Genomic DNA, 20030 nt, shown 5'->3' with positions numbered 1-20030 from the left:
GACACCCAATTTATATGAATTCAAACCAAGAACCATAGGCTATTATTAGACCCTCCTTAATTGGCAAACACAATTCTTTCACCAAAGATCCATTTAACCTTGGCTAGATCCATAATTGGAAGTACAATTTGACAAAGGGATTTCCTTCCAACTTTTTCACAGAACTTAATGAAGTTCCTAGGTTAATTCCCATGAGAAACTTTCGTTTCTTCGTTACAATAGCTTTTTTGGCGATTTAACACAACTCATCACACATATAAAAATAGAAATGAGTCACACTTAAGAATCACGATCTGAACCAACTTTAACAATAAGAACTAAGATAAATATAATATAAAGTTTAGAAACTCCGATGAAACTTTTGGTAAAACAATAAGTTCAAAGTAAGTGTTATGGTCTAAGCATATATATATATATATATGAAAATAATATTTGTGATGCCAAAATCTAAACGAAAGAATACCTAAACTTCACACGACAATAATAATAAATTTATAATTTGAAGAATAGATGACATGCAAAAAAAAAAAAAAAAAAAAGACTATGATACCAAAGTTAGAATGAAAACTAGAATGAAGTAGAAGTTAGAAGTCTTAAGTTCCACATTAGATCTTAGATTTCCATCCAATATAAGTTACGAAATATATCTGGTTAAAGTTGCATGAATTATATTTTGTTTACTTAACCATTCCATTGCTTAGTATGTGTTATTTATGAGAACAATTGTAATGTCGAGACTCCTTTTGTGGGTGCTTACATATGGCATCATCAAACCTTTGCAAACAATCGATTGTGGTAGATTCAATGGCCTACATGAGCCCAAATAGAAGAAAGTCCAACTAATTCTTAGGCCAGAACTTGTTTGCTAGAATAGTTCATCGAAGGAAACATGCTTACAAAGACAAAACAGGTGGCAGGCACTGACGGCATCTAATAGGTTTGGTATGAAGTGATTTTTATGTCTAAAACTTGTGTAGAATTTAACTTTGTTTGTTTCTATATGTACACTTACTTGAGTCGATCCTTTTTTCTAGCGAATATACCCTACGAGTCTCCTAGTTCTTAATAAAATTTAAGACGGTAATCGTAAATAATTAGAAGGTGTGAATGATCTCCATTGCATTATTTGTATAAACATAAGATCTTAAAATCAATGAAAAGAATTGTTAACAGTAAGCAGTTACTTTCATCTATAGAAACTTTTCAAGATCCCGTTACTCAGACTTTCTATCGTATAATCTACTAAACTACTGGCTGATGAACACGTTTATGAATTTTTATTGCTAGCATCTTATTCAGCATCTAATAGAATTTGTGTTCCTAAACCAAGTCAAAATGAATTTCATCTAGTGAAAATAAATATATTAAATGATTGATGGACTGAATATATAAGTTTTGATATAAATAATAAATGTAGAATAAAACTTTTGTGGCCATAGATGATATATATTTTCGACATAAGGATCTTGCTCAATATTTATACAATTTAAATTAAATTATTGCATCTAAATAGAGATTAAAATTTTCTATTTTTGTCGGAATTGGGTAAATCCCTTGTCAAATACACCCTTTTCTTCGGCTTGATACCAAATTATATAAATATACATACATATATATTTATTCTCTTGCTAGTTGCTACAAATACCTCTTGTAATAGAAATTAGAAATCATGAATATCTGGTATTTAACATTTGAAGAATATGAAAGCTTAGTAATTAGTCACAAGACATATGTAACATATATAATTTTATTTTTAGAACGAACCTATGATTTAACATTTTAGCCACTAACCCATAGCAGCATTGGACCTCGAGAGGGAGCTTTCTTTCCTATTGATATTTCGCAGTCTTTTAACATTAACATTAGCAAATTACCAACTCAACCCTAAGTAGACCGCTCTTCTCCTGAAAAGACAAATTTTATTAGATGTACTACAAGTAGCTACAACAATAACAAATATGTTCATCACCTAGTTTGTTCTGGAAAGTTTCAATACATGAAACTTACAGCGCTAACTCCTAATAATTCTTTTATGAATGATTTTGAGATCCAAAGTTTTGTACAAAGAATTCTGCAGGAGCTGCCATGTACGCCGCCCTTGTCAGCATGTATGATCTCTATCTTAGTTTTTCATTGGGAGCCACCAGCCTTTTAGTAAGGCACATTGGCCAAGGAAAAGAAGATTGAATCAAAGAGCTGTACACATAGAAAAGAAAAGAGCTTAGTTATGTACAGAAGTTTTAAATATAAAAATCACTTCCGGCCAAACCTAGCCAGATGTTCTTGATGCTTGGCGGCTGCAGCCTTATCTGCTGCTTCCCGTTTCAAGGCCCTTTTAGCACGTCGACCTGTTTTGTCTTTGGAGGCCTGTTTTGTTACGGGATCCCTCGATGAACTTGGTCCTCCAGTAAACTCCTGCCTAAGAACTGGTCGGGCTTCCTGTCTACCTGCCCTCACGTAACCATTGTATCCCCACCTTCGATTCCCGATGCGGAGAGATGGTGATTCACCCAGGTAAGCATCCTCTAACTCTTCATCATCATCATGATAGTATTGGTCGTCCTCAGGATCATCATACGTTTCCTCCCGTTCTTCAAAGATTAGAGGTTTATACCACGAAGCTCTCAGAAGCAGGCATACACTCTCCTCAAACATGTAGTCGTGGATGCTAACAATGCAAAGGCAATATTTAATAAAAACGGTAATTTAAAACGATGGTTCAAATCTAAACTAAATCTACAAAAGATCTCCTGAGAATAATGAATGGACAAACCTCCCATCAAGAGAACGATGAACGATCAGGAACTCAAATGGATGTTTACATTGTGGACAAGTCGGCTTTTGAGTGTATGAGGCCCATCGAAGGATGCAAGTTGCACTTCAAGAAAGTAAATGAAAGACTAAATAAAATAAAATAAAGCCAAAACATACAACTATAACATGCATCGAAAATTCATAATTTGGAAGAGCTGAAAGGGTAACTCGCTTCCAAAAAAGAAGCATACGCGACATGCCATCTTTGCCGAATTCGGAGATATCCAAATGCCTAATAATTGTTCCATATGTGCTTTGTGTCTATTGTACTTTGTACCCATCCCATCAAATATTCAACACGGTGTTTAATATGTGTCATATTTAGAGTGTGTCCATCATATGTCATAATAATTAACCGGCGGTTGTCAGTCTAATTTGGTCCAAATACCACCAAGCATTTTAAGTTCAACTACCAATAAACTATATAAGACAAGACTTAACTCTGACTTCGGATAGTTTATGATATATCTTTCTTTCAAATAACAACAAATTATCGATATGACTCCATACCATACAATTCCCTAACTCCAAGATGTTTTGGTTATAAATCTAAAACAGCATACCTCTTCCAATTAAATCCGAGCAACCTCAAGTACAATTAGAAACATTGCACCAAAGGCAATATGGATACAGTGAATTTTCTCCTACAAAGTTTAGCGGACTCCCAGGAATACGTTCGCAACAACTTAAAACTCCATCTCCAATACAAGCATAGAGCGACAACGAAATGAATAAGTCATGCTATAGAAAATATTTATAAGTAGACGAAAGATGAATCGATAGGAACAAACCAATAGGCGTGCTCACAGCCTCTTACTAAAGCAGTTTCTTGAAGTGCTATCTTATTCAAGCAAATTGCACAAGCCCCATCGTGACTACCATGCCCCGTTCCTTGAATCTCTACTTTCTTTCCCATTTCCAACTGAACATACAAATCCACAAAATAAGAAATCCTTGAAGCATGCAGAGAATATTCAATATTCTAAAACAAGCAATCAAACAGAATCATAGAAATGCAGCTCTAACTGAAAGAGAGGAAATCTTCCTGATAGAATAAAGAAAAACAAACACAGGTGACAAACCAACGCAAGAGAAAAACAAGATGAACATAAGCAATAGTTCCTGCTTTTTATGATTCCTCATAGCCATTCAACCAATCTAAAATTCAATTCAAAACCATATTCTCCCTAGATATTATATCGCAGGGCCTGATATCCACAATCTTGACAATGAAAGAAACATGATCAACCCAACGGTTACAGATCTAGAAAAACAAATGGCAACAAAACTAACTAGATTAACGGTTTCAGATTCACTATATTTCCCATAAGAACTAGCAAAACAAATTGTAGACAATCATTTCCTACCACAGTTTTACGCCCCTGATTCTCTAGAAAAAGGAAAGTGCTTGAAAGTAGATCGACATCGAAAATGAATAGATAGAAAAAACCTGGTGGCAAGTTACTTGTTCTTGAACGGCATCTGAAATTTCAGCGCTCTGGATAGAGATTCCGGAAGAAGTTGTCATAACCCTCCGATCTTTATCGCTCTAAAAAACACAGAACCCGAACAGTTGTTCAGCACAAATCAAAACTAAAGAAAAAAGGAGAGACTAAAGAATTATTCTGAACCAGAACAAGAAAGATCTACATTTCCAACTAAACATACAAATCCAGAAAGTCAGAAAACAGACACTTGGACAAAATCATGGTAATGCAACTCGAACTGAAATAGAGGAAAAATCAATCTTCTTTAAAGAATAAATAAAATTATTCACACGCGACCGACCAAATTCGCAAAAGAAAAACAACAATTACTGACAAACGGGTGAACATGAACAGATTATTATGATTCCCAAACCCATAAAAATTCAATTCGATTGAACCATTTTCCTCTAGACATCAAAACGCAGAAAACAATCCCCGACGTTCATAATCTAGACGATGAAAAAAACAAGACTAACCCAACAATCTGACTCATTTAATTAGCCCCCAAGAAACGCAAATCTTGAAAAGCAAATGACACCAAGACTAAATCAACAATTTCAGATTTGAGAACACCAATACTTCCAATAAGAACTATCAACACAAATCGAAAAACAACCATTTCTCACACACCTCAGATTCTCTTAAATAAAGAAAGCGTGTAAAAGTACATCAACTCCAAAAATGAATAGATAAATAATAAAACCTGATCGCTAAGAACTAGTCCTTGAACCGCATCTGTCAATTGGGAGCTTTGGGAAGAGATTCCGGAAGAAGACATAGCGAGTACACGAGGGTTTGTCTTTCCGATCTTCCTCGCTCTTAAATTACACAAGAACCCCAAATAGTTGTTGTTCAGCACAAATCAATCAAAAACTTGAGATGAAAAGAGATGCTGAAGGAATTATTCTGAACCAGAAGAAAAGAAAACGATGCTCGAGAATATTCTCTACTCGCGATCTAGGAGTTCTTGACGAGAAAATTTACAAGTTGTGAATTGGAAGTCCTTTTATACAAAATCTAGGGTTAAATTTTATTTATTTATCAGTTACTATTATTATTATACTTTCCTTTTCTATATTCAAACTTTTTTGCGTTAATTATCTTCACCGCCAAAAGGGTTTTTCTTTCCCTTCATTCGGTGATATAAAATTAATATCTTGGAATCTCTTTTTTTTGCCCTTTTATACTCTCTTTTACCAAAATTTTTGTTATCAATTTAACCCGTGAACTTTTATTTTATCTTCGAATCTAAACTATTTTAGGTCGATGAAGATTCGTTTGGAAATGAATTCTATAAATTTTTAAAAGTTAGATTTATAAGTTTCTAATTATATGTTTGATTTTTTAAAAATAATTACATTATATCTAAGATTTTAAAAATAGTTATAAGGACGATATGATTTTTGGGAAGTTGTTCGGTTGATTATTTAAAATAAAATATAAAGTTATTTTAATAAAAAGGTACGCATCTCTGTTCTTATAAACCTAAAAACTAAAAATGTTTGATTTTTAAACATACACGTATTCATCAAAACTTATGAACTAAAAAGATAGTTTTTGTTCTAAATTTTACTATTTTGTAATAATTTAATCTTTGTTTTTCTTTTTAATTTTTAACAATGCTTCTCTATATTATGAAATCCAAATTATGTATTTACCTTTATAAGTGTGACTTGTGCACAATGTAAGCATCCATTTAAGTTCATGATTGTGTTTCTCCCGATGGGAGGTTCGTACGTCCATCATTTTATAGATTATAAAGGATTTCAAACTTACTCCTTCGAATTTTGTCTGGGTCACATTGGACGTACCTAGACTAACTTTACAGGACAATCCATGACCCTACAACAACATTTGGACGTAAAGAAAACTAATCTCTTTATAAATTTTAGTGTAAAAGATTAACGAGATCTTTTTACCTAAATAAATCAATTTCGACAATTCTATAAAATACAACGTGTACATCATCAAATGTTAAAAAAGTGAAATCGAATGTTGGTGAATTTTGTTTATATCATAGAATTCATTGCTACAGATTTTAAAGTAAAGTCATTAAGTTATTACACACGAAATCAGGAACTAAATTGATACAAAATTAAAAATATACCGACCTATGGCCTGTTTGGATTTTCAGGTATTTAAGATATTTAATTTAGAAAATAATAATGTTTGAATGTTATTATTTTCTTAAGTATATTTTAAACAATTTCCACGAAAATGAATTTAAACAAAAGCAAGTTTATTGAAAAATATTTTTTTCTTTAAGTCAATCCAAACAAACCCTAAATCATTATAAACCAAAGTCTAAAAACTAAATTAGTTTTGTTTTTTGAAAAAATAAAAATTTAGGGATTAAAAATATTTTTCAGCTAACTTACTGTTTTTGAATGGGAAGGTTAAAAACTTATAAATTATAATGAAACAATGTCAGTTAATTTTCCATTGACATTGAAATGACCCATTAATTAGATTAACAGATAATTATGTTAATCTAATTAACAAATTTATTTTTATTAAACTCATGTAATAAAAAAATAAATTGTTTTGAATTTTTTTTTTCCTTTACTATAAAATCGAAATCCTAACTTAAAATCTTTACTGGGCTGGATCTCGATTGCACATCAAAATGCGGACCAGACCCATTATTTTTGGGCCTAATAAAATGAGGCCCATGGAAATAGCTACGTGTCGGTTAGTTGGAGCGAAACAACGGAAGATGCAATGCTAAGGCGGCAGTTGGACGGAATTGCTTTTGCACTCTCTTCCGCCTACAATCGACAATTTAGGGTTTAATCTCTTTACAGTGACAAGGGGATCGTCGCAAGCAGTTCAGATTTTGAAGGATTCTCTTTTTTCGGTGGAGATTTCGGCTGTATCACGATGGTTGTGGAAGCTAATCAATCAGAAGAGCAGAGCACCGTGCAAACCACGATGAATGACATTGAGGATCTCGTTGATGTACAATCTTCAATCTCTTGCTTTATTGAATCCTCTATTTCTGGTTTGTTCACTTTTCCTTCCATTGCAGAATATCTTCTCATCTTCTTGTCGAAGCATTCATTCTACAATTTGACCTTATTATAAGGTCATTTAACCAAATGGATTGCACTTTCGTTCCTATTGTGATTTTGATAATGGAAATATATGAACAACTAGAACTCTGAAAAGTCCATGGGTAGCAAATCATTTACATCATACTTGAGAGATCGATATATTGGGGAGTTAAGGATTCAGCAATGGAGGACTTAGGTTTTTTTTATGTCACTTGACAGGCTGCTAGATACAACGATTTGGAGGATGTAGAAAGGCTTACTTCTGCTGGTGTTTGTCTCGATTCCAAGGATTCCGAGGGCCGAACTGGTAACAATAGTTTTGTGTTCATCATAAATCCCACTCATTTGATATGAGATTTTTAAGATTTCATGAGTTTACTTTCCAACTTATGTTCCTCCAGATTTACAAAGATTTCAAAGAAGCTTTCTGTTCCTAATAAGAAAACATAATTACTCCATTGAACATAAACATACTCACACCTGCTATCTTTAGTTGTTCACTCTACAATTAACTGATACAGTCAGTAAAAAATTTCAAGTTAGAACTTAATTGATTTTTTTTTTGCACAAAAACCTATTTGGAATCGTTTTCTAAGTCCTTTAAAAAATTTTATTAAACATGTAGGGAATCAATGCAAATGGGTTCTAAGTGTAACAATATATTTCTAATTTAAATTCTAGACCATTTGAAGATGAAGTCATACATAGAAGGCAATCAAGTTTTCCGGTTTATTGTAATCTCTGTTATTTGATTGTAGCTCTACACATGGCTGCTGCAAATGGACATCTTTCAATAGTGGAGTTTCTCATAAATAGAGGAGTGGTGAGATATCTACTTCATGTAATTTTATCTGCTGATTGGCTATGTATTTTCCCACTGACTAATAATTGACAGAGGATTCTTTCTCAAGAAACAGCTTTTTGCTTCTATTGTTCATGCATCTGTGTTATCCATTGTGTTATCCATATCATCGTTCCTGTCGTCAATCTGCTTGAACTATGAAATGAATAAATTTGGACTGCTACAATTCCCTTTTTGATTGAATTCAACTTAATTAAGCGTTCCAATGTACTCTACCCCCCGTTATATTTATTGAGCCTGCTGTAGTTTTGTTTTATCTTGGATAGTACACTTTGGTTTGTTCCCTTGAATAAACATCACCAACTAGCTCGATGACTTTCCTATTTATTTTCATCTTCTGCCTGATGAAGGGTCGGTTGGCAATTTTCATTTTAAAACCTTTGGCTGGATTTATCAAATCTTACTCGTGAAATCTTTACCCTTCCATTATGTCTTTAACCTTTTTGAGTGCGGGCAGGATGTGAATGCTTTGAATGCAGAGAAGAACACACCACTGCATTGGGCATGTCTGAATGGGCATATTGAGGTAATGCTCTAAAATATTTAATACTTTTCGGTTTAGTTTATAAGCTTTCATCTTTCACAGGCTTCCAAACTTTTAATTGATCTTCAAGGGGTTCCCTTAAACACCTGTATAGGTTCATAAACTGTCGATAATAATTAATCGATCTTCCACTCGTTTCAAAAAATAAATGTTTTGAAAGTTCATGAATCAATTAGATTTGTTAATTGTTACACAAACCTAATTGTCTTCACACATTTCTTTAGGTGGTGAAGAAGTTGATCTTGGCAGGAGCCAATTTGAGCTTGTTGAACAGGTACGTTATGTTTTATAAGTTCATTGTGAGATTTAATTCAAACATTGTAACATAACAAGGATCTTTGTCGGGTTGTAACAATTCAAATGTTACTTACGTGTATAGCCATGAGAAAACTCCCGTGGATGAGGCTTTGACTCGGGGGAAAATGGATGTCATTGACGCAATCAACACGGTGGCTGCGCAAATCGAGCTCACCGGCATCAATGTTTCAACCGTGGAAACATAATTGAGGGAAATCAAAATTTTGATCTGCTGTTGGCTTAATATATTGGATAAATTATGACTCTTACAAAGATTGCAGGAAAAAAGATAAGATGATGCCTCAATAAGACTACAAATAGCCACATCTTGTAATGTCATTTAAATGCTCGAGTGTGTTGGTTTCTGTAAATTGGGGTTTAATTTAGGTTTCATCTTGATGATTACGTGGTTTAGATTTAGATTAGTCTGTTGATTGGACCTTAACTATTAGACTTTGTTAAGTTACGTTCTCTATCAATTTTGGATTCAAATAAGCATTGAAAATGGGCTTCTTGTTGTTTATTTATGGCTGAATTGGATGTTCTCATTCTTAGTAATAGTAACAGTAATGAAAGCACTTTAGGCTCTATTTAGAGAGCTAGAATGTAATCAAGCTCGAAAGTTGTGAAAATTTGAAGACAGAAATTAATAAATAAATAAATAAAAATCTAAAAGAGGGTTGGTTTGAAAATTGTCACAGCGAAATATTTAAATATTAAATAAAAGCTAAAATTGCATTAAGATTTAGACATAATTTTGGTTAATATTGCATTGTTATTTTCAAAATGCAATGACACAAAATTGATTGGTGATTTTTCATATATTTCCCAAAAATGCAAGTTTAGTTGACTTCCAAATTTTTAGAAAATATATATGCATTGTAGTTTTTTCATATATTTCACAAAATTGCAAGTTTAGTTTACTTCCAAACTTTTAGAAAATATATATGCAATTGAAGGAATGGAATAAAATGTTAATCAAACAAAAAACACCACAAAAAAACCAATTAATAATTAAATAAATAATCTTTTTGCAAAGCTTTTAAATAAGATGTTGTTTTTTTCTTTTTTTTGTTCTTGCAAAGCTTCGAATTAGAGCTTTTTAAATACTTCGATATAGGGACAACATTGCAAAAATACAAGTGAATAGAGTTTAAAACTTTAGGAACTAAAATTTAGAGACAATTGTTGGGATTTTGGGATGCTCAACTGATTATTAAAATTATTAATTTTTTGACCGTCTTAATAATAAAAAAGTCATGGATTCAAACGGTAGTTGGTACCTAGCTAGGATTCAATGTCTTAGTTATCTTGATACCAAATGTTGTAGTGTTAGATGGGTGCACTAATTTTCTTGGAAAAGTTATCTTGAAACTAAAATATTGTAGGGTTTGTAGATTATCCTATGAGATTAGTTGGAGGTATGCAAAAAATGGTCTAGACACTAACATCCACAAATATAAACAGAAAAAATATTAAATTATGGTAACTAACATTAAGATGCAAACTATTTTAATCTAGTTTATAAAAATCCTAAAAATTATGTAAGCAAATTACTCACTATTGTATCTAATGCCACAAACATATATAGAGTATTTGAGATAAATAATAATGTATTATGATCACAGGCTACGATTAATTTCTATTTTAAAAATATATATATTTTTTTTTTAATGTTTTAGTTTGAATTATAGTAATATGTAATTGATACTTACACTTAGGCTATTTAACCTTTATACAATAAAAAATACCCGAAGACAAACTAAGCAAAAGTATCAACTTTTTGATACCCTTATATATAATAAAAACATAAACAGACCATAATTTCTCTGCCTCCAATAACTACGACATTATACACTCACCTTTAAAAATAAATAAATAGATAAATAATATTCATACACCTTTTACGGATTCATGCATGTAGGGTTCAAATTCAAGTTTTCCAAAATTTATTAAAAAAGAGAGAGAGAAAAAAAGAAAAGAAAAGAAAAGTTAATGGTAGCGTGCAGGCGATGAATTAAAGTGAAGGAAGCAGTGAAGATTCTGATGGTCAGGGAGCAGATTTGATGACAATGTTATTCCAATACTCCAAAACAAACAAACAGACAATTTCTCTCATACACTCTCTCAGTCTCAACTCCTACTTTACTTTAACTTAACCTCTCTTCTCATCCCTACCTTTTTTCCTTTTTTCTTTTTTCTTTTGCCGAAGATTCAACTTCATTTTCACCCTAAATTCCTCTGCTCGCTTACAAAAACTATTCCACAACCGATTCGATGTTGGAAAATATTAATTGCTTAATGTTTGCGCGTGAGAAAGCGTACCTGGAAAGTAAATTAAACCTCGCCGCTCGCCGGTGAGATCGACACTTAGCGTTACAGATTGCGAAGGAAATAAGGATCAGGCGGGATGAGGAGTGGATCTGGAGAGAAGATTATTATAGAATCGGAAAAATGAGGGGAGAAGGAAGGGATCTGTAGGGTTAGAGTAGGAGAGAAGAGGAGGGATCGGATATCGGAGAGAGAAAATATTTTATGTAATTACGATCGACTTGAAATTTCATATTATTTTATACGAAGCTTCTTCTTCTTATAAATGAATACTATTCTTTTTTTTTTTTTTTTTATTTGTTAGAAATAATTAAAAATAATAATTTAATAGTTTAATCAAGAGAGAAAATATTTTTATTTAATAACACTATGCATGATACAAAAAAAAAATATGTAGGTAAGAAAAGCGAACCAAACGGTATAAATTTCATTACGTGTTAGCTCGACTTGTAAACGTTTTACAACATTCAAAATATAGCTCCTATGAAGCCTAATGACAATTTGTAGCTTGCATCTTCTCTTCTTACTTTACTTGCAAAAGAAAATAAGACTTTGTTCCTTTCGTGATTCAAATAAAAAACAAAAAGTTTAGTAGAACACATAAACAAATTTTACTATTTTATTAAATTCGAAAACATATTTTCTTCGATTTAAAATTCAAAATTTGTGTTTGGTTTTAAATTTGAAATACAATAATCGTATATGATTTTTACAATTTCTCAAAAAAAAGATATAAAACAGAGACAATTTATTTGAAAAATGAGCTATTTGGTGTTTTGTCTTTTAAAATCATCTTTAAAAATAAGCATACCAATCATATTTTAATTACATTTTTTGTTTTTTTTTTGAAAACGTTCAAATGAAAATGGATTACGAGCCAATAGGGTATCTCTTTATATATCACACCTAATTGTGTTGCCACGAGTTTTGTAGAGATCAAATAAACTAAAATGAGTATATTTTTTAGGAGAAGATTTCAAAAACCAAGTTAACTTGTACACACATTTCTAATAAACTTCGATCGACTTTTTCTTACAAACTACTCTTAGGGAGCTTTCCACTCAAAAAATCTCTTTTAACTTATTATAATTCACTTGCACCCCTTTTCCTTCCGGCCTCGTCAACTTGGGAAAGAGATCATGAAGCTCACGACCCATAGCCTCTCGACTAAGCCATCCAACTCGATGGCACGATCCCATCCACTCTGATCCGTGTTATTCAAACACAATATTTGCTTACGAAAAGACTGGTTGAAAAGACAATAATACAAAGAAACCAATAAATAGCCTAAGAAATCAATCAAATCTTCCATAACACTTTGTCTAACAGTTGGAAAAGCGTAGAGAAATTTCGATGGAACACAAAACAAAAATAGCAAAAGGTCAATTCAGCTACAGAAAAGAATAATAGACTACGTTTAAAAGTTGATACAAAAATGATATTCACTTAGAGATGCAACATCAACCATTCATCATGCAATCGAATCCTTAAAAACCCATATTCTTAATCCAAACATATAGATTATGTCCTTGATTAATTAAATAACATCATGTCTTCCACTGCTCAAAAGACGTACGTTATTTTTCACACCATCAAAATTGATTCGATTAGCGTATACAACTAAAACCCTAAATACCTGTAAGTAGAAAAATGGGTAATGATTAATAATTTAAAAAGAATCTTCAACTTAATTAGGAAATTGAAGGATAGAAAAGAGTCAATTTTGCACTCAAATTAAGAGGTAACAAAAAATGTGAAAACAAAATGGAAAAAGAATTCAGAGAAGTAAATATAGAATTCTCTCTATTTTCTTTCATTGTTCCTTTTTAAGACTTTCACAAAGCTCATTTTACGAGCAAAATAATGTCTCAATCAAAAACGAAACAATTATACACCTAATTCTTCCACTACAAACAAGATAGAAAAGACCTCATACATAAAATCACAAAAAACACAGATAAAAAGACAACATTTGGTGTGAAAAAGATAAATCAGAGAGATCGATTTTAGGGCAATAAGTGTCGTCATTTATCAGTACATAAAAACTAATTCCAATATCATATAAATCAAATCTAAAACAACTCCGTACGATGCAACCAAATGCAAAACATCACAAAGTTACAAATTAAACGAACAAGATTAAAGTAAAACGAGATACAGATGCATTATAGGCTGAAATTTCCTTCACACGAGCAATAAAACGAGCAAGACTAGAGTAAAGAATGGTCTAAGAGATGGAATGAAATTGATATAGAAGCACATATGATATGAAACTAGTTGGCTCCCTGGATGCAAGAGAGGACTTGATGAATACACAAAAAGGCTTACTCTCCAATTTTTCATGGAGTAGGTGAAATATTTAGACTAGCTAAACTGGGAAACACTGAACACACCAATAAATGGAAGCACCAAAGGCAATAATTACACACAAAAAATAAAATAAAATAAATAAAATGTAAAGGGAAGAGTATAATAAATGAGCCCTCGCAAGCAAAGGAGGAATATCTTTCCATTTACTATAGAGAAGAAAGCCTATAAATATAAATTCAAATAAATTAAGGTCTAAGGGACCAAAGAGTCGGAGTCTCAATCATGGTGACCATCGACATAAAGTTGAATATCCTACAAGATTCCTTGACATCCATATGTATTAAAGTATCGCAATGTCAAGAGAGATTAGCCAAAGTAAGCCTAACCCACTCGAACACCGACAGCTATAGAAAAACAAAATAGTAAGGCCTAATAAATATTTGTTCTTCTATACTTCAAGAAAATTGTTCACCCCATGCCTATATTAATATCCAAAGGTTGAAACCAGAAATCCAGGAAAAATAAAGCCACTATTTTATGCATGTGCAAGAAATAAAGAAATCGCAAGTGGAACTAATCAATCAAATATTTAAACCTTAATTTCAAATAACTACAAAACAAAAAAAAAAAAAACAAATACTTATCCTCCCATTATGGAGATTTGATTATTAAGCTTCCTAATCCCTTAAGCCTGGCAGTGGCATCTCAATGCTCAAATACAGACAGAACAATCAGAATGTGCAGGTGGAGCAAAGGTTAAGATTGTTCCCAAAGGTACCAACACTGGGAAAATACTTAAAGAAATCCAAGGAGAAAATCTATCCACTCCTCATTTAAAACAAGCGCAATGCAAGCATTCAATGTGTAGGCCACTTTGTTATAATAAATGAATTAGGTCAACAATGGCAAACAACAATGGATTATTTCAATTTTTTATTTAAAACAAAAAAAAGGGGCTTACTCAGCATTTCAAAGGACTGTTGCCCTATTAGCATCAGACAAAATAGATGCTAAAATGTCAACAATAAATACACAACATGGCGTGTCAAATTAATTCTACATCAACCATCCTGCGAATCCAGATTTAATATCATATCTTCAAACAATATATACATGAAATGATGATGGCAATTATCCCAGCAAAAAGGCATGGTAAACAAGGAAGCAAAATGAAAACCGGTGCACGAGAAACGAGAGAAACAATTGATTTAGAAGGGAGGAAAGAAAGATTAATAGGTAGAGTATGAAGTTTTCTAGGATATAGAACATAAACTTACAATCAATAAATCAAAATTGGACACAAAAGATATACAACAGAAGCAAGAATGAACAAGACATGTTAGTGGACTAAAAGAAGTGGAATAGTGAAGGGGAAAAAGACATCATTTTCAAAGTTATCATTTTCTCAAACATCTTATGATTGTGACACCTCAGCAGCTTTGAGAAAACGAAAGGCTAAATCCATCACCTAACAATGGAATTCAGCATTTCCAGCTCCCGAAGAAGCAAACCAACCAAAAAGAAAAAGCCAACCCAACAGAGGTTAGGAATATATTTCCATACCCATCAAGAGAAACCCCCACATGATTAAACTAAACTATTACAAGTTTTTTTTTTTTTTTTAAAAAAAGCAGATAGTATCAAATGAGATTGCTTTGAAAAACAATAAATTGTTAGGCACATGAGTGAACAGTAAGAGCACACAAGACAAATATGAACACAAGATAAGATGACTCACATCCCTATGATTTCATCTAATTTTAAGCAATAAAATAACCAACAAACACTGTAGATTTAGCCTAGACAAGAAGATTTGTAAGTCAAGAAAAGAATAAGAAGCATGCAAGAAGAGATACCAATCCTCATAACATTTTCAAGAACAGATGCCCCCAGATTAGTAAATGACTCGATTAATAATGAAAGTTGCAAGATCAGAGTTGAGAGAAATTAGTTATACACAATCAGATTAGACATAAATAAAATGAGATTTTCTAAAGATAATTGGTTAGTTCCCTTCCCATTGATTTGGGGAAGCACGTTGAACTGTTAAGAAAATCAGAATAATATATATCAACTAATTTGATTACCATAATTTGATCCACCAAGAAAACCCGGAACGCCGCCGCTGCCGGAGGCGGCAGTATTGTAAACATCCGACGGATCAACAAGCGGAGAAGAAGACGAACCATTCCGATTATTTATGGTTCCACCGCCACCGACACCGTCACCTAAATGCAATTCTGATACATTAGGAAATCCGTCTCCGGCTTCAACGCCTTGATCGTACAAAAATCCTTTGAACACATGGCCCCCAATTTTCACCATCGCATGATACGCATACTCGTCGTCGCCGTCGTCCACCGCCGTCACTCTCACGCACTTGAACACCGCCTGTGCTCGTATTTGCCCCGGTAGTGCCTCTTTATTGCCGACATCTGCCACCGCGAATTGAGGAAAAAAAATTAAACGCCGAAAATTGTTACGAATCTGACAAATAAAATAGAGCAAAATCGACACAGGTTCACTAACCGAATGTTGGCTCCACGAAACCGATAGATAAGAGATTCAAAGGCATTTTGGCAGAAAAGAAAATCGAAACCCTAAATTCGGAAGAGTTTTCTGGTACCTTGATGGCTGGAGCTCGTATCGAGGCTTCTCGGAGGAGTGGTGTTGGAAGTGGAGGTATGGGAAGTGGTTTGCGAGGGAATTAGCCGCGGTTTCTTCGCGCCGGAGGTGGAAGCGGAGGAGCCATCGGCAGCGGCGGTAGCAGTAACCGCCATAAGTTGTCGTTCTCTCCGTCGAGCAGCAGGTACCCACGTGCTCTTCACGTGAGTAGCACAATCGAACCCTCGACTTCTACAGCAAGTTCTACACCGTCTGTGACTACAATCTTTCTTCGCTTGGTTACCACAGTCCTGACACGTCGTAGTCGCCGACGACGACGAAGCCAGACCACCGGAACCGCCGATTCCACCACCGATTAACTCGTTATTAGTACCGGAAACATGATCGAGAGAACCCGACGGCGTTTTCTTTAAATAATGTTGAGTCGATTGTTGAAACTGAATCCCTCCACCTCTGTTACTACTCCGATTACCGAAAAGATTCTCCTCCTCAACTCCAACGCAGGGACCAGCGGTAAGTAGGGGAATAACCCCGACGCCTACACCAACGCCGAGAGCTGTGGCAGGATTGGAAACAGCAAGAGAATGAGGATCGGAGAGAAGATTAACATCGTGTTGGTGAGGATTTTGGTTGAAAGAAGAAGCCGGAGCAACGACGTAAACATCACGAAGACCAACCATTCCCATCTCGGATCCAAGGCCGTAATTGAGAGAACGCTGAGCAGCAGCGGACCACATGGAGACGGGAGGTCCAGGAGGAGGTGCGGCGGAGGGAGCGGCATTGAAGCCAAGAGAGAGATCATCAGGAGGAGCAGCACGGGCGGCTGAGGAAGTGGGAGCCGCCCAATCTGCAAAAGCGCCGGAATCAGAAGGTAACCGCCTTGTAGTAGCCACAACTGAAGGTGGAGGAAGGGGTTAAATATGGAAATATATATATACACACACACACACACACACAGACAAGATTGAATTTTGGAAAAATATATGAATAAAAATGGTGACAAATTGAGATGGGGTTTGAAGGGAAAAAGATTTAGGGAGGTGGAACACAATCTATGTAGGTGTTATATGGGAAGTGGGGTCTTTCTCTGAATTTGTAGCAGAGAGATTTTGTAGACAGAAAAAGGGAGGGAAGAAGAGGGAGATTTTGTTTTTCTTCTTTCTTTTCTTTCTTTTCTTTTCTTTTAAATTTTTTTTGTTCTTGAAGGGATTTTATAATTTTGCTTCTGCTTCTGCTTCTGTTATGGCTGCTGCTGTTGCTTCTGCTTCTTCTGCTTCTGAAGAGTGTGACAGAGAGTTTGGCTTTTGGGAGAAGAAGCAGAGGGAAAGAAAAGAAAAGAAAGTGGAGTTTTAATTAGGAGATTCATTTCTTTCCTTTCATTTTATCATCTTCTCCACCTTCCATTTCTTCTTCTTCTTCTTCTTCTTCTTCTTCTGCTTCTGCTTCTGCTTTTTTCAAAAAATAATAATAATCTTCTTTTTTTTTTTTTCTCTTTCTATCGTGAATATGTTTGCTAGGAAGAGAATATGAAAGTGGGGTTTCTATTTCTCTCTCCAATAATTATACTCACAATTGTAGGGAGGAAAATTAAGAGGGAAAGAGGTTTAAACACTTACCCATCTTCTGTCTATTTAAACACTAATTTCTTTGTTAATTATTGTGACTAAAAGTAAATTATAACTTTGATTATATTAAAGTGTTTAGTTCGATCGGTAATCGATGAAGTTTCGATCTTAACTAAATTTTAATTATAAAATATGAAAATTAAATGAGGGGATATATATATTTTTTGATTTAAGGTTAGATATTCAAATGATTGTTGCATAGAATATAGGATATTTTTGCTATTTTTTATTTCCTTATATGTAAACACTTTTTTTCCTTACACCATTGATATATGTATATTTTTTTTTTTTTACTTCTGTGTGTTTTCAGAATGATGTTTGTTTCTATTTTATGTCACATTTCAATTCTAAGTTGAATTTCAAAAACAAAAAAATTATATTCTTTTGTGAACAATTATAGAATAAAAAAATAAACTTCATTAACTCAGAAAGAAAACTCATGCTTTTAATTGTTAAAATTAAACCTAATAAATGGAAATTATTGTAATTTTTCTTTCCACAACAAAAAAAACCACTTGAAAAACTCATACTCACTGTGCGTTAAAAGTTAAATTTAATAAATAAAAATTAAAAAAATTATTGTAAATTATGAAAATATTCGAGGGTCGTTCGGTGTTAATATTATCAAGTAATATAATAACCACCGGCAAATACGATTTAAAAGACTCAAATTAACCACAATAAATACTATTTACTCTATTTCTTTATTAAACTAAAATAATCTATACATAAACACAAAATATTTTAATCAAACTATAATTACTCACTCAATGTCCCAAACAACTTCTTAAAGAGTATGAAAAATTTTCGTATAATATTAACTTCTAAAGGGATCATTCAGTTTTCATCGTGTTATGTTTGTCATCGATAGAATTTTTAATTTTATGATATTTTATAGATATTTTTAAATTAAACAACTAAAAAACAAGCAATAAAAAAATGAATTAGTTTCAAACAATAAAAAAAAAATAATTGATTTTATATGATTTCGAGGGTTCCTAAAATCACCCTCAAAACATTCACTCTAAATCTACTCTTTTTCCCCTCCAGAAAATTAGCTTGATTTCATGAACTATGTTTTTTTTTTTTAATTGATTAAAAACAAAGAAAATTACATTTTTTATTATTTTAATTTGAAAATTGGAAAAAAAAAAAAAAAAAAAAGAAGAAGAAATAGTATTTATTTAAAAATTGAAAATAGAATAAAAATAGGGGTTGAGAAGTCGCGTGATGGACACGGTCGTAGTGAACCGGGTGGTGACAGTGATAAATGATAATGGAAGAAAGAGAAAGAAAAAAGAGGGAAAAAGAAGTAGTCAGAAGAGCGGCTAAAGTCATCCCAAATCCTTCTCCTTTGTCCATTCATTGGATTGTATTATTTGTCGGAAACCCTATTTTTTTTTCATTTCTTTTTCTTCTCTTATCTACTTTTCTTCTTCTTTTTTTCTTTTTTAATTTATTTGGAGGCATTTTTAAATATATTAACAAAATTGAAACAATTTCCGAGTAAAATTATTAAATTCTTCGTAATTCTTTTTTATATATATTTTATAAATAGTTTAATTTTTTAATATTTATGACAATTTCCTTTTTTTCAAAAATATTAAAACATCAAACTATATTTATTTTATAGAAATGTAACTAAGAAAAAAATCTATTAAAGTTGGTTTTGCTATAAATTCAGAATGTTTTGTTCATTTTATTATTTTTGATAAATTATTTTATTATTATTTTTTTTTTTTTACTTTTTCAAACTATTGCAATTACTTGCATAATGGGAAGAGAAAGGAATCAAATTTGTTACTTCAAATTATAATCGACACAACAAGTTTTATATCGGCTACCGTATATTTACGTTATCGTAAAAGATTGAAAGTTTATATATATATATATATGAATCGATTATATTTAAAATATCGTGCTTGACTATTAATAAAGTGATATTTTCAAACATAACAAAATAAAAATATTTTACTTTGAAATTTACTTTATTTTGTAAAAATTTTAGCAATTTTGTCAACGATAGTTTTTCTTTAAGAAACATTTTTTGCTCAATACATTAAATTTCATATCAAATATCGT

The 20030-nt window shown here is 32.6% G+C and overlaps 3 protein-coding genes across 7 annotated transcripts; 1 reads left to right on the top strand and 2 right to left on the bottom strand.

Moving 5' to 3' along the window:
• Positions 1 to 1899: 1899 nt before the first annotated feature.
• LOC103491476 (uncharacterized) lies at positions 1900 to 5443 on the bottom strand. 2 transcript variants are annotated; one of them, XM_017045279.2, is made up of 6 exons: positions 5005 to 5280; positions 4265 to 4363; positions 3606 to 3736; positions 2774 to 2878; positions 2270 to 2668; positions 1900 to 2196 (listed from the first exon to the last, which is right to left on the bottom strand). In XM_017045279.2, exons 1-6 carry the CDS (start codon positions 5077 to 5079, stop codon positions 2118 to 2120), a joined length of 888 nt encoding a protein of 295 aa, XP_016900768.2. In that variant the 5' UTR covers positions 5080 to 5280; the 3' UTR covers positions 1900 to 2117. The 2 variants fall into 2 exon arrangements, with proteins under 2 accessions (XP_016900768.2, XP_050941069.1); XM_051085112.1 differs by having other exon boundaries at positions 1900 to 2668; positions 5005 to 5443.
• Positions 5444 to 7015: 1572 nt separating this feature from the next.
• On the top strand, positions 7016 to 9580 carry LOC103491475 (ankyrin repeat-containing protein P16F5.05c). Of its 2 annotated transcripts, none has more exons than XM_008451440.3 (6): positions 7016 to 7302; positions 7574 to 7661; positions 8113 to 8177; positions 8674 to 8742; positions 8985 to 9034; positions 9140 to 9580. In XM_008451440.3, the coding sequence occupies exons 1-6, from the start codon at positions 7237 to 7239 to the stop codon at positions 9261 to 9263; spliced, it is 462 nt and encodes a 153-aa protein (XP_008449662.1). In that variant the 5' UTR covers positions 7016 to 7236; the 3' UTR covers positions 9264 to 9580. The 2 variants fall into 2 exon arrangements, with proteins under 2 accessions (XP_008449662.1, XP_008449661.1); XM_008451439.3 differs by having other exon boundaries at positions 7017 to 7259.
• Positions 9581 to 12329: 2749 nt separating this feature from the next.
• LOC103491474 (protein LATERAL ROOT PRIMORDIUM 1-like) lies at positions 12330 to 17919 on the bottom strand. Of its 3 annotated transcripts, none has more exons than XM_008451437.3 (3): positions 16325 to 17913; positions 15786 to 16133; positions 12330 to 12634 (listed from the first exon to the last, which is right to left on the bottom strand). In XM_008451437.3, exons 1-3 carry the CDS (start codon positions 17058 to 17060, stop codon positions 12624 to 12626), a joined length of 1095 nt encoding a protein of 364 aa, XP_008449659.1. In that variant the 5' UTR covers positions 17061 to 17913; the 3' UTR covers positions 12330 to 12623. The 3 variants fall into 3 exon arrangements, with proteins under 3 accessions (XP_008449659.1, XP_008449660.1, XP_008449658.1); XM_008451438.3 differs by lacking the exon at positions 12330 to 12634 and adding an exon at positions 12751 to 13024 and having other exon boundaries at positions 16325 to 17888; XM_008451436.3 differs by lacking the exon at positions 12330 to 12634 and having other exon boundaries at positions 15593 to 16133; positions 16325 to 17919.
• Between the last annotated feature and the right edge of the window lie 2111 nt (positions 17920 to 20030).

The sequence above is a fragment of the Cucumis melo genome, chromosome 5, assembly GCF_025177605.1.
Source record: "Cucumis melo cultivar AY chromosome 5, USDA_Cmelo_AY_1.0, whole genome shotgun sequence".
NCBI lineage: Eukaryota > Viridiplantae > Streptophyta > Magnoliopsida > Cucurbitales > Cucurbitaceae > Cucumis > Cucumis melo.
The sequence above is the reverse complement of the archived record's forward strand: the minus strand, read 5'-3'. Positions and strand labels throughout refer to the sequence as shown.